This window comes from Amblyraja radiata, chromosome X (assembly GCF_010909765.2).
Source record: "Amblyraja radiata isolate CabotCenter1 chromosome X, sAmbRad1.1.pri, whole genome shotgun sequence".
NCBI classification, from domain to species: Eukaryota; Metazoa; Chordata; class Chondrichthyes; order Rajiformes; family Rajidae; genus Amblyraja; species Amblyraja radiata.
Window position 1 is genome coordinate 479,180 of NC_045999.1, and position 14,240 is coordinate 493,419.

Below are 14,240 nucleotides of genomic sequence, written 5' to 3' on the forward strand. Positions count from 1 at the left end.
TTTGCAGTCCCTACACTGGCCTCATCGGTTTCCTTCGAACCTACAAACCAGAAGCAGAAGTAAACCTTTCTCAAATTTCAGGGACTGTATCTAAGAAAAAGGTTGTGTTGTTCTCGGTGACTGAGTCGAATCCTGACACATTTCTCCCAACTAGATTGGGTTTGTCAGCAGATTAACCTCTCTCTTGGGGAAGTCAAAGCCCTCCGTTCCTGTTCGCACCCTCATTGGAGATTTCTGATTGTTACTTTCTGCACAAGTTCTGCCCAATAGCAACTGGTGGCAGCCTGTTTACAGCTTTCCAATGGGCTCCGAATGAGTGGCATCAAACCAAGTGTCAAATTAGTGAAGATAAGAGGGAAATAATCTGAACAGCTCAAGGAGTGAGGATGAGAGGTTGTATGCCGTTCACAATCCTGCAGACAAACGCTTATTAAGTAGTGTGAACATTCATTATTTTTCACTGTCTCCTAGGATATCTTGCTATAAAACAGTTGCCCACTTATAATGAGAATACCACTCCATGCCAGAAATCTCCAAAGCCAGCACTAAATAAATGCACTGGACCCACACTCTTATTAAAAAAACTAACAATGAAGTCCATATTTACTATCAAAAGTACTGACAAATCAATCAAATAATTATCACCTCTTAAACTAGTCAATTTTGTATTCTTCTAACAAAGTCCTTTTCTTCTCTTCATGACACTCGATTCTGATAAAGGATTGTACTCTGTTCAAACAATCAAAACTCTTTTAACAACCCTGTGACATTCCTGGAGTGAATGTAAGTAAAGACTTGCTGTTTGATTGACGATCCTCTCATTCCTCCCTCACAACGCTTCTCATCCTGGCTCTTTTATTGATTCTGCCTTGCTCAATGCTTTCCACTCTGACTCCTCAAGTTCTTCACATTCTGTGTCTGTCACAACCTGGTGTCTTTATTAGACCATTCCCCCCCCCCCCCGACCTACTTCCCTTCTCTGGAACATGAGGCAGGGATGATGTGAGGAGAAGTTTGTCCCGCAGCACCGTGTAAAGTGTTTTGAAGTTTGCAGGAGATGCACATTCATGAACTGCCAAGTTACAACATCGAGGTGAAGATTTATACACAATTTCTACACTACATTCTTGACTGTGTGTGCATTTGTATGTGTGCACATGTGTATTTGTCCATGTGTCTGTGTGTGCATTTGTATGTGTGCACATGTGTATTTGTCCATGTGCATGTGTGCAATTTGAGATAATGTTCGCAATGGGACAGAGTTGAATCAAACTCAGTGGGTCAGGCCCCATCTGTAGCGAACATGTATAGGTGATGTTTATGGAAGGATCACCTATCTATGCTTCCCGACTTGAAGCATCACCTTTCTATGTTCTTCAGAGATGTTGCCTGCCCGCTGAGTTATTCCAGCACTATGTATTTGTTTAGTTTCAGAATCAGGTTGTCATTGGGCAAGTTGGGTTTAAGGTCTGTTTCTGTGCTGTATGACTGAATTATATATACTCTAAAGTATCTCTAAAGTGCTTTGAAGTGTTCTAAGGTGGTGCAAAGTACTGTTAAATGAGAGCTTATTTACTTTGAGTGTCATCGTCTCTTTCTCATGGATTTCCCCTGTGATTACTTCTCCCATTCAGACCGTACAAGGCAACTGTTATTTTCAAAATAGGATTTGCCAATATCCACCAGCCAATATCCTGCTCCACCTGTTTAATGATAATCACCTCACGACTCAGTGACATTTCTATTTTTAGTATTATTTTACAGTTTTTAGTTACAGTGCCCTCACTTATCTTCATTCTGTTGTGCTGCAGCAAGTAAGAATTTCATTGTCCTATCTGGGAGGGACACATGACAATAAAATACTCCTGACCCTTGATAATACAACTGCTGAAGGTAGTAGCATAATGAATTTTGAAGTGTTTAGGCACATCCTATTTGCTCAAGTTCAAACAAATGCCTCAAAACTCACCCGATCTGAACCCAACTGAGCATGCTTTTTATATGCTGAAGAGAAAACTGAAGGGGACTAGCCCCCAAAACAAGCATAAGCTAAAGATGGCTACAATACAGGTCTGGCAGAGCATCACCAGAGAAGACACCCAGCAACTGGTGATGTCCATGAATCGCAGACTTCAAGCAGTCATTGCATGCAAAGGATATGCAACAAAATACTAAACATGACTACTTTCATTTACATGACATTGCTTTGTCCCAAACATAATGTTGCCCTGAAATGGGGGGGACTGTATAAACATTGCTGTAATTTCTACATGGTGAAACCAAAATGTATAAAACTGGCCTTTATTAAAATCTGACAATGAGTACTTTAACCACATGTGATTTTTTTTTCTATAAATAAATAAATGATGGGTCATTGTCCCAAACATCATGGAGGGCACTGTATCTGTGTAGTTACTGAGGTGACTGAGTGACATCGAAGGAAGTTGGAGATTTTGATGCCTGGTTTGCTACGTGTGTGGACGTGTGTGTGAGCAGCAGGACAAATCAACCAGCTACTCCCTTCTCCCAGGGCAATATTCCTAGCATTGATATCGTTTATTATTGTCACGTGTACCGAGGTACAGTGAAAAGCCTCAATTAATTCATTTGGTTCCGATGGGCAGGGCATATTGTTTACATGGCAGACACTCATCTTCCTGAACATTCCCGTGCTTTCTCCAATTTTAGATCGCTAACCTCACTGCCCTCCCCCATCCTAAATTCTCCCCTTCTCTGTGCCCCACCTGCACTCGCATCCATTTCTTCCCTTCCACATACATTTCTTTCGCTGACCACAATTCATAACTCTTTTATCCTTATCTCCAACATTTTGTCTTTTCATCTTTGGCCTTTGTCCAACCATTGCCTGTCATATAAAAACATCACCTGTATCCACCTATCACTCGCCAGGCTTTATCCTGCCCTTCCTCTTCCCCCCCCCTACCACCACCACCACAGGCAGCCTGAAGATGGCTCACCAGTCCAAAACGTCACCTATCCAGAGATGCTGCGTGACCCACTGAGTTACTTCAGCACTTTGTCTTTTTTTTGTAAACTGGCTTCTGCAGTTCCCTGTTTCTTCACAGAACATGGAACAGTGCAGCACAGGAACAGGCCCTTTGGCCCACAATATCCGTGCTGTACATGATGCCAGGTTAAACTAATCTGCCTTTACCTGCTTTATATCCCTCCATTCCCTGTATATCCATAGGCCTTTTAATTTCAATATCTTAACTTAAGAAAAAAAATGCTAGTCTCCACTTTGCAATTTCAATGATCCTTTATTGAACAGCTTGATTGTAATCATGTGTAGTCTTTTCTTTGATTGGATAGCAAAAGCTTTTGACTGTACCTCGATGCCCGTGACAATAATCAACTAAACTCAGCCCCAATCTGGCCTGTGCTCAGATGACATTGGGGGCGACATGAGGCTGCTACACTGTGGGGCATTGCTGATTGAAGTGCTCCCAGCATTGCTGCTGCTTCATGCCACTTCAATGAGATGCAGTTTGAGGCTGCGATGGGAGTCGTCAATTACCTGCCGGCTGTGACTCAGACGAGGGGAATATTGCTCGCACAAGGGCAGCCGGTCTCTACGGGATTCACCCACAGCTCGTGTCTCCAAGAGATGAACAGAAAACGATTGAACAAATTGCAGGGCAAAATACTTCTGCTTCACAGGGAATATAAGGTTGATAATAGTACAAACGTAATGTATTAATTCATCCTTTACTACAATCAAATATCTCAGGCCCTTCATAGAGTTCTATCGAGCAAATTGTGATGAAGAATCACACTAAGGTTTTGAGGAGTGTTGTACAGAGGCGGGAGCAGCTGGTGAGTTTGGGATTGAACTCTGGGTCGTGTGGAGATAGGGCAGCCGGTGGGATGGATGCAGGAGGCCTGGACATTGTGGGGCTGTGGGGGCCACACACGTACACTTGGGGAGCAGTTAGGCAGCCATGGGTTTCAAAAACAAAGTTGTAACTAGACTGAAGAAACTCTACTGATCAGCAGCTAACTGTTACTAAATATATTTGTTTCTGTGCAGGAAGGAACTGCAGATGCTGGTTTACACTGAAGATAGACTCAAGATTATGGAGTACTTCACTGAGTTACTTCAGCTTTTTGTGCCTATATCTGTTTCTGTGCTTTCTTTAAAGAGTTGAACCATTACACTCCGATGGACTTGGGAAAGGTGGCTGTGAATTGCAGCCACTCTTTATAAAGGGGATCAGAAAGTCTGAGCAGCTTGTCCTTCACACAGCAGGAGATGCTGATGGGGGATGTGTTTAACATGTGGAGCTCCTGTCTGTGGCCCCTGCTCCTATCCCCTGTCCCCCTGTCCCCCTGTCCCCTGTCCTCCGGTCTCCCGTCCCCTTTCCCCCATCCCCTGTCCCCTACCCCCCACCCCTAGGCACTTTGACAAGGGCCCAGCGACTGGTGTCATTGCCAAGGACACATGGATGTGGGAGCCACCACTGTGCCACCGACTGGAGCACTCACTTAGCTGGCTTTTGTTGAGTTTGCAATGAGGAATTTCAGATTGTGGCGATTTCCAATCTGGAATGAAATGACTGTCTGAGAGGGCAGTAAAACAAGATTCATTGAATACTTGTAAAATATAATTGGAAACATTCAAAGGGGACAATTGCAACCCTGTAGGAAGGCGTGGGAGAGTGGGACTAACAGGATTGCCGACTGACACTGGGCCCAGAGACGAATGTTGTGCTGCCTACAGTTTGATTTATGTTGTGTTTGTAGTAATTGAGCATCAGAGTGATGCATCTCGGAAGGCGATTCCTTCAATCTCCTTATAGACGGTGAAACAGATATTTTATTTTCAAACGTCAAGAGAATCAAGGTTGTGTTTCATTCTCCTGACGAAGGAGATGTCTTAAACATATGTTGCTCCCTCTCCCTACAGACCACAGTGTCGTTCAAGGGTGGGGAGAGGTGACTGTCTGATACAGAAGATTCAAGCTGCTGAGATTCTACGAGCTGCTTTTGGTGACCACTCTAATTGACACATTTTTCAGCTGTCTGTAACTGGGACAAGGTTTCTTTGATATTGGAGTTGCCATGGAAACGACCTACTCAGTCACAATGAACCATTGCTGAAAGGGGAATCTTATTTTTTAAATAATTAAGTAGTTGAAGAGGTGCAACCTGAAGGTTGTGTGAATTCCTGGCATCAACGTTAATAGAGGTAGTTAAATGGGAAAGGATTTGATCGTGTCGAGAGCCAGCACTGGCTCCAGGGTGGGGGTATACAGTAATGGGGTACTTCAGGTCTGCAGGAGAGAGATAGGAAGCACTGCACACAAAGGAACAGAAGGAATGTGCCGATGCCCACATCCCCAGGACCTGCCTCCCCACTCCCCCCTCCATAAAGATCTACGCAGCACACCAGCCCAGTGTTCCACCATCCAGGACAGTCTCATCCTGCAATCTCATCCCGCACTGCTATTATATGCATTTGTTTTGGAGTCTGCTGGAAGTGTACAAATGCATCTTGTAGCTCGCACTCTGCAGTGGCTTAGAGACACAAGACTGTAGAAGCTGGAATCTCGTGCAAACTAAGTCAGGCAGCTTCTGTGTGTAGGAGCAATATGGACAGGCGAAGTTTCAGGCCAAGGCCCTGCATCTGGACTGAAAGGGTAGAGGGGAAGTAGCTAGTGTAAAGAGGGACGGGGAGGGGGAGGGAGGGGTGGCCAAGAGCTGACAGTGATGGGTTGATGCAGGTGAGGAGGAGTGTGTCGGCAGATGACGGTCAGGTGGCAGAGGGGAGGGTGGAGATTGGCAGGTGGGAAGGGGAGAACAAAAGGCTGCAGGTTGTGGAATCAGATGGGAAAGGAAGCTGAAGAATGGAAATGAATGAGGAGTGGTAGTAAATGGGAAAGAAGGCGTGGGAAAGATGGGATGGGAGTCTGTGGGGGAGCGGTACTTTACCAGCAGGTGAGTTGGACATTAGTCAGTAGCCGTGTGAGGCAGCTCACTGCAGAGTCAGTGCGCTTTGTAACTAATGCTTATCCTCGAGTCCGTTTCCTATTTTCATTTATCCCTAGTTTGCTCCTGTTCACTGGGTGCTACTTTGATTAATGGTGAATTGTTTTTCCTCCAGTCCTCTGCCACTCTAATAAATGTGCCTTCCTCGTGCAGGCTGTGCAGTATAGTGATAGTGGAGACGGACAATGTGGGATCTGTACTAGTAGTGGCATGGGGTGTAGGAAGGAACTGCAGATGCTGGTTTAAACCGAAGATAGACACAAAATGCTGGAGTAACTCAGTGGGTCAGGCAGCATCTGTGGAGAGGAGTGGGCGACGTTACAGGTCGACACCCTTCTTCAGTGGTATGGTGTTTGATTCTGGAGACTTGCGTCTCTGCCCCCCAGCCCGGCCAGTGTATGGAGCTATACGGTGTGGGATATAGATGAGTCACTTTAGTCGCTGCCAGAATGGGGAGCAAAGCTTTCAGCAGGTACTCAGACTTCCGCTGTACTGGGTCCAAGCCAAATCCCACTGGTAAATTTACTCGTAGGGATGGGTCTGAACTATTATTGCAGATAGACCTAAAATAGCCAGAGTGTGAAGACATTGGCTGCGGATGTGACAGTGTGGGATGGTGTGAAGCAACACCATCCGAGTTATGAGTTGCTGCTAATCAGCAATTTAGGCTCATTACAAAACATGGGCCAAGGCACACGTTTGTTTAGCCAGTTTGTTACTGATTGTAACTCCTATTATAAGGTCATAATTGATAGGAGTAGAATTAGGCCATTCGGCCCATCAAGTCTACTCCGCCATTCAATCATAGCTGATCTATCTCTTCCTCTTTACCCCTTATCCTGCCTTTCCCCTATAACCTCTACTAATCAAGAATCTTAAAAATATCCGCTGACTTGGCCTCCACAGCCTTCTGTGGCAAAGAATTCCACAGATTCACCAACCTATGACTAAAGACATTTCTCCTCATCTCCGTCCTAAAAGAACACCCTTTAAATCTGAGGCTGTGACCTCTAGACTCTTCAAATATTGGAAACATCATCTCCACATCCACTCTATCCATGCCTTTCGCTATTCTGGATGTTTCAATGAGGTCCTCCCTCATTCTTCTAAACTCCAGTGAGTACAGGCCCAGTGCCGATAAACACCCATCATATGTTAACCTTCTCATTCCTGGCTTCTTCCAACCTCGTCAGCTTTAGAATCCAGTTCTCCTTTCATCTTATTGCTGCTTCCTGATTGACTCATCTCTCCAGCTGTCCAATAGCATGAATTCCTAGCAATAGATGCTGCTTTTTCAGGTTTCTGCCACAGAGGCAGACCACAAAATGAGGAAGGTGTTCAAGGCTTGTACTTCTGGCAACAGTGTTGAGATGTTATCGTGCTTGCATCACTGACTGAGTTGTCATAACCCAGAGGAGAGCATTTGTCATCTCAATCTACAAAGTACTTTGTTTATGTTTATGTCATCTTCAGGCCCCATAGTCCACCTTAAGCCACTGAGGGGTCTGTGCCATCATCTATGCTTCCATGACTGCAGCATCAAGGGAGTGCTGTTACTGGAAGTGCTGTCTTTCAGCTCATCCATTAAACCAAGGGCCATGTAGTAAACGTGGATGTTCCCTCGCCTATATGTTGTAGTTGCGTTTTCCATGTCTGATCAATATTTATCCCTCGATCATTATCTTTGATTGTCTATTGATTGGTGTTTGTGGGAGCTTGCTGTGGATATATTGGGTCTGCATTTCCCACATTACGTTTGTGACTTTACTTTATGTTGGCATCCATGCACCTGAGAGATGATGGTGCGGTTGTGCTTTAGAAGCTCATAAATTAGCTGTTAAACACTTCAGTAGTGATCTAGAAACTGTCATGTTGCACGTTGTATCAGTGAGATGAATGGCTACACTCTCATCAAAATAGAAGATGTTGAGTACTCATCAGATCAGAACACACCTGTGGTGAGGGAAACATTTACAGTTCGAGTCCGTGATCTTTCATCAGAACCTCTTCAAAGGACAAGCGTTGTGCTGAATCGTTAACTCTGTTTTGCTCTCTGTAGATCCTGTCCTGCTTGCCTATTTCCAAAATTCTCAGCTTCTGCTTCAGATTTCTAGTATCTGCAATATTGAATTTGTAGCCAGAAGGTTATTATTTGTGTTGTGTTGATGTATGTGTGACTCGTGACCTTGCCTGTTCCAGGTCTTCCTCGGTTCAGCGGTCAGCCAGAGGCGGTCTTTGTGCACGAAGGCGACACTGCCCTGCTGGGATGCGAGGTGAATGCTGATCTCGTTCCATTTGTGCGGTGGGAACATAAGCGGCAGCTTGTGGCGGTGGAAGGCAGGTTCCTGAAACTGCCCAGTGGTACCTTGGAGATCAGCAACACCTCCAGCAGTGACGCTGGGTCTTACCACTGCTCTGTGGAGGCCGCAGGTTCTTCCAAGACAAGTGAAGAGGTGTTCCTCACCGTTTTACCAGGTAACTCTCAGTTGCAATAAACTGTGTGCAATGGGCAGGAATCTAGGGCTAGACTGGTAAGATCCAGCCAGTCTACACAGAACAAGTCTTATCTGTTCTCAGAAGTTACATCAAGCTTGTTTGATTTCCAGATGGACACTGCTCCTAGTTTGGAGGTTATGTCCAGAAAAGCCAATTGATGATTGATCAGAGAATGTGAACTGTTTTACTGTACAATTGGGAGAATATCTGTTCGAGTTTACCCATTAATAAGAATATCTGTATCCCTGTCGAATTATGCTGTACTTGCCATTTTCTTCGAAGCAAACATAATTCCTGCCTTGCATTCAAGATCCATTTTACAAAACATGTTTTAACTTGTATTCTGCTCCTTCTATTGTTTTCACCATTTGTCCAGTGGTTTTTCATACAAGATGCTGTGTATTAAAGTCTGCTCTGTATATAAAGCCTAGATGCTCTACATTTACAGACACAGAAGCCTGTGCCGCTGTGATAACCAACGGTTCTCTTGTACCTTTGCAGAAATGGATGCGGATCGGGAGGCGACATTTCTCCAGAAACCTGCCTCCGTTAGTAAGATGGCAGGCCAGTCACTGATACTGCCATGTGTGGTGTCTGGCTACCCAACACCCACCGTTCAGTGGCTCCACCATGACGAGATCATCTGGGAAAGGTCTGTTGTTTTCATTTATCTCATTAATTTAAGATTATTTTGGGGTAATAATCGGGCTTGGGAGAGCATTAGTGATCATTCGATTGTGACTCTTAGTCCTCCAGTACTTTGTGTTTAGTGTGAGGTTAGCACTCCTGTTGGCAGGAAGGTTTATCATTTTGCAATGACCTTGAGTTGGGACAGCTGTGGAAGTTCAGCGATGAGCTGTGTTCCTTCCCTCGCCATTTCAATAAATGTTTGTGAGAATGATCCAGGAAGTGCATTGTCCAACGTTGATCACAAGGTCAAGCAACGCATGGTCAGATCACTGCCATTGTGGAACTCACACTGGCCACTATGACTTTACACAAGGGAATGGCCAAGATTACTTGAGGGCGGCACAGTAACGCAGCGGTAGAGTTGCTGCTGCCTCACAGCGCCAGAGACCTGGGTTTGATCCTGGGTATGGGTGCTGTCTGTATGGAGTTTGCACATTCGCCCTGTGACCGTATGTGTTTCCTCCCACATTCCAAAGACGTGCAGGTTTGTAGGTTAATCGACTTCTGTAAATTGTCCCAAATCATAGGATAGAGCTAGTGTACAGGTGACCGTTGGTCGGCGTGGACTCGGTGGGCCGAAGGGCCTGTTTCCGTGCTGTATCTCGAAGACTAAACTAAACTAAACTACTGCTCCCGGTCTCTGAGCCTAAGCTGTGGGCTTGAATACCAGATGAGGATGGGATTGCATTCAGCAGCGATGTTCCAGCTACACAGGTTACTGGGGAGCATCAGTGACTATCGCTCCTGGATAGGAATCAGCTGGTGTTAGGGGCTAGAGGGCAAGAATTGGAGAGTGTGTGCAGTAGGGGTGAGCGTGAACAATAAGCTGTATTTGTGTGTGTGTGTGTAGTGTGTTCTACTGGCTGAAGTAGTGTGGGCCGGCCCTGGCCAAGGGTGTCGTGGACAGAGCACTGGGTGTGGACGCACAGGGACTTCCACCTCATTGTTGACGTGGGTGGAAACTGTCAAACAAAAGCAGTCTATCAGATAAAGTAACAATAAATGATGGCTGCATTCCAATAAAAGTGGATATCATTTAATTATAGTCCGCATCGCAATAAATTCTGCTGTTGCTGAGAGATTGGGTGGAGCTGCTGGCATCAGGGGTGGCGAGATGGCAATTGTGGATTAATTGTTCCTTGCTACAGATTTGTATCTGAATCTGTAGGAACAAAGTGTGTGTAATGAGCCACATAGAGACTGCTCTGTGTAATGGCTTGAGCCTGAGTACAAACTCCTGAACAAATTACTCCGCACTCTCGCATCTTGTGAGCCAGGGACAGTTAGTACAGTTCGTGTGAAGTAGGTTAAATCTGTCTGAGCTCCCCCATAAGCACCATCAGGAGCTGCTGGGTAAAAATAACTCTTTGTGTGATAACCTACTCCATAGACACCTGGTCACACGGTGACCCCTGTCCAGAGAGAGCTCCATTACAAGCTGCAAACGCTCATCTTCTTGGGCAATGGATGATCGGCCAGGATTGCAAGAGATGGAGTAGCTAGAAGCCTGGCCTGGTACTGAAGGAGCTGTTCTGTTTGGGCACATCCAGTCACAAGGACAGCATGTTTTCAACATCTGTTTCTGAGATGTGACCACCACTAACCGATGTGGTGATCAAGGAAGCACATTCGCATGTTTACGTTCTTAGGCACCTGAGGAGATTCAGCATGTCCGCGACAATGCTCTTGCATTGATACAGATGCACTATAGAAAGTATTCTGCTGGATGTATCTCAGCCTGGTACAGCAACTGCTCAGCTCCTGACCACCTGAACCTGCAGAGAGTGGTGAACACAGCCCAGTCCATCACAGACTGACTAGCATGCCGACATTTATTGTCCATCCCTGGCTCCTGTTAAATGGTGATGTTAATGCTCCATGAGCTGCTGCAGTCTGTGTGGTGGGGTTGCCCCTGCAAGGCTGTGGGGAGAGAGTCCTGGCACTGGGGGCCTTTGGTGATGGAGGGGAGAGTGAGCAAAGTGCATGGGTTTTCAGTGTATTTTTTGTAGCCCTGTTCTATTCTGCTTGTGTGAACCAGCAGGTCCCAGCGGGTGGCGTTGGTTGGCAGTGGCAGTCTGCAGATCAGTGACATGGTGGAGGATGATGCTGGGGTGTACGAGTGTGTGGCAGAGTCTGGGAACCAGACCATCCGAGCCCAGGCTGAGCTCAGCGTCCAAGGTAAGATCACTACAAATATTCTTTTAGTTTAATTTAATTTAGTTTGGAGATACAGCACGGAACCAGGCCCTTCGACCCACCGAGTCTGCACCGACCAGCAATCCCCGCACATTAACACTACCTTACACACACTGAGGACAATTTTTAAAATATTTATACCAAGCCAATTAACCTACAAGCCTGTACGTCTTTGGAATGTGGGAGGAAACCGAAAGATCTCGGAGAAAACCCACGCAGGTCACGGGGAGAACGTAAAAAATCCTTACAGACAGCACCCGTGGTCAGTATGGAACTCGGGTCTCTGGCGCTATGAGGCAGTTGCTCTACTGCTACACCACCGTGCATTTGTTTCATTCTACCTCCATCTCATCCTCCCCACATAACTACTGGTTTTTATCTTGATTACTGACGTGGTGTCTGAAATGTTCTTGTGGGTGTGGGTGCATTATGAACACAATTATATGATGGAAGAGACTTCAGGAGCTGACGTGCCGGTCCTTTCTCCATTTCTGGGAACATACAGTGCAGGCTAGGCACACTAGTCCCAATAACATGGGGTGATATTCTTACTCCCTTCCAAAGTCCCAGTTGCCAAAGCCAGTCTGTGCCAAGTTAGTTAATCTCAATCAGTGCCACATTGTGATCCTCATGGCCTCAAGTATGGAGGGAGATTCAGCCATCGTCCCAACCTTGGCTTGAGTTAGGTGTGACACTGACAGTGATTATATCACTGCTGCTAGCAGTCGGACAGGTTTGAGGTGATGAATTAAGATGATCACACGTACAGCTTGTCACACATCCAAGAGCGTCAGGTTCTGGATAATCCTTTCCCCACAGAGGGCTGGCAGTGGGCGGAGGAAGCTGGAGAGATGTGTGTGGCTGTCAGGCTCGGGGCACCCGTACACACACACAGGGCTGCTCTGAAATATCAAATAGACATGACTTCAGATTTAAGGTTAAATAAAAACTTTATTGTGCTCTTAAATTGAAATAGTGTTTTTGAAACATAGATATTTATTCAACAATCACCGCTGTGAGTGCAGGCAGGGAACTAACAGCAGCAAACAGAGCTCAGAGTTCTGGCTCAGAGTTCTGTCCTGTGTAGAGGGATGAGTACACTGTTCAGACTGTAGTTACGAGGGCACCTTTACCCGTATTCCAACCATTTGTTCATTCAAACCCTCACACTCCCCTAAATGTTGTTTGTAAAGCTACATCCTTCCATTTGTACCTTGTGTATTTAGATCAGTGTCTGCTGGGGAGATGATTGGAGATAATTGCTTTACATCCACAGCTCACTTGGCCCGAGTGCTGTAATTTGATAATTTGGCCCTTCAGTCTGTGAAGTGCTCAGCATCAATAAGGTGTAATCCCCCGGTAGCACTTCATCACTGCACACTCTGGTTGTTGAGCAAAACACAATTAGGTGTATGTCACATTTAGCGAGGTACAGTGAAAAGCTTCGTTTTGCATGTTATCTAAACAGATCAGATCCCATACAAAGATATGATCAGTTCAAACTCAAGTACAATAGATAGAGCAAAGGGGGAAGGTACAGAGTGCAGAATATAGTTCTCAGCACTGTAGTGCATCAATTCCTTAGAGAAACTCCAATGTCCTCAATGGGGCAGAGGTAAATCGAACAGTACCCTAGCTTATGGAAGGATGGTTTGAAAGCCTGATAATAGAGAAGCTGTTCCTGAGTCTGAGTTCTGTACCTTCTGTCGGATGGGAACAGGGAAAGGGGGAATGACCGGGGCGGGTGCAGCCTGGGATTACTTTAGCGGCATTTCCCTCTGCTGATGCTACCGGACTCACTGAGTTCCTCTAGATTTTGTGTTTGCACAAGATTTCAGCATTTGCAGTCCCCACACGCCGATTGTTGAGGATTATCTGAACCACCACTAAATAATTGGTGGAGAGGGTCATGTTTTTGAGTCAGTGGACAGGCCAGCAATATGAAGTTCAATGTGTTGGTTTGTAAATGTGTGGGGGGGAGAGAGAGAGAGAGAGAGAGCCAGAGGGATTGTCCGTGGCACAGGGTTGAGGGCATCTTCGGAGAATCTCACTGAGTTGTGTGAAGGATGAGCAAGTGTACAGTCAGGAATGACCCTCGTGCCAGGCAGCCAACTATCACATTGTAGGTTGCAGTGGGCTGTGGGCCATCTCCTCAGGAGCTTCCTCCGCACAAGTGCGTTTGACAAGGTTTGCAAAGTTGCCCATTGCAGCTGTCTCCGACACTAATGATCTTACATGCATGATGAGTAATTAGTAGCTATGGCAACAAGCCTTGCCAGTCATTAAAATGCAAGTGGGTCGACTGGAAGCCTGGTACAGAAGTAAATCAGTATCAGCTCCAACATGTATTGCCCTTCAGGTATAAGGACAACAAATGCTAATGGCATAACCTTTCATCCTACAGGTGTTGACAGCAAATTCTTTGTGCATTGGAATGAGATGGTAGCATTCACTCTGAGCAGCTCTGGCTAATGAGGCCATTCAGTCCCTGTTCATAGCCCAAAATGCTACCTTCCACAGTTCAGCGTCTAATTGCTCTTTAAATAATTGTATGTTTTGCTCTGGTCCAGCAGGAGGGCACTATAATTGTTAGTGAGGAGCTCTGAGCACCACTCACTATACACCATTGCTAGCTGCTTTCTGCTGCTTGTTATCAATCTCCTGTCTACTGGAATTCCCTGATTGGATTTCTAGTGGAGCATGCTCCCAGAGGCTCAAATGTTGTGTTTTCCAGAAACATCTTGGTGTTTGTAAAATAAAAAGTGTTTGTTTGGATTTAAATCCTTGAATTAATCCTTAATATGTGTCCCTGAGTTGTCCCTAACATTGTGACTATTTTATGCAGAGGC

At 45.6% G+C, this 14,240-nt stretch overlaps 2 protein-coding genes across 9 annotated transcripts in view; both read left to right on the forward strand.

Annotated features, from left to right (window-relative positions):
* The window catches only part of mtmr10 (myotubularin related protein 10), a 902,395-nt gene that overhangs the window by 332,367 nt on the left and 555,788 nt on the right, over window positions 1-14,240 (forward strand). The gene's annotated exons all lie outside the window — the stretch shown is intronic.
* neo1 (neogenin 1) overlaps window positions 1-14,240 on the forward strand; it is a 111,749-nt gene that overhangs the window by 58,771 nt on the left and 38,738 nt on the right. For 5 of the 8 annotated variants that reach the window (XM_033015101.1, XM_033015097.1, XM_033015099.1 and 2 more), the window contains exons 3-5: window positions 8,209-8,484; window positions 9,007-9,157; window positions 11,234-11,373. In XM_033015101.1, the coding sequence (XP_032870992.1) occupies window positions 8,209-8,484; window positions 9,007-9,157; window positions 11,234-11,373 (567 nt within the window). The remainder of the gene's footprint in view (window positions 1-8,208; window positions 8,485-9,006; window positions 9,158-11,233; window positions 11,374-14,240) is intronic. The other 3 variants (XM_033015095.1, XM_033015098.1, XM_033015100.1) reach the window with 1 other exon arrangement.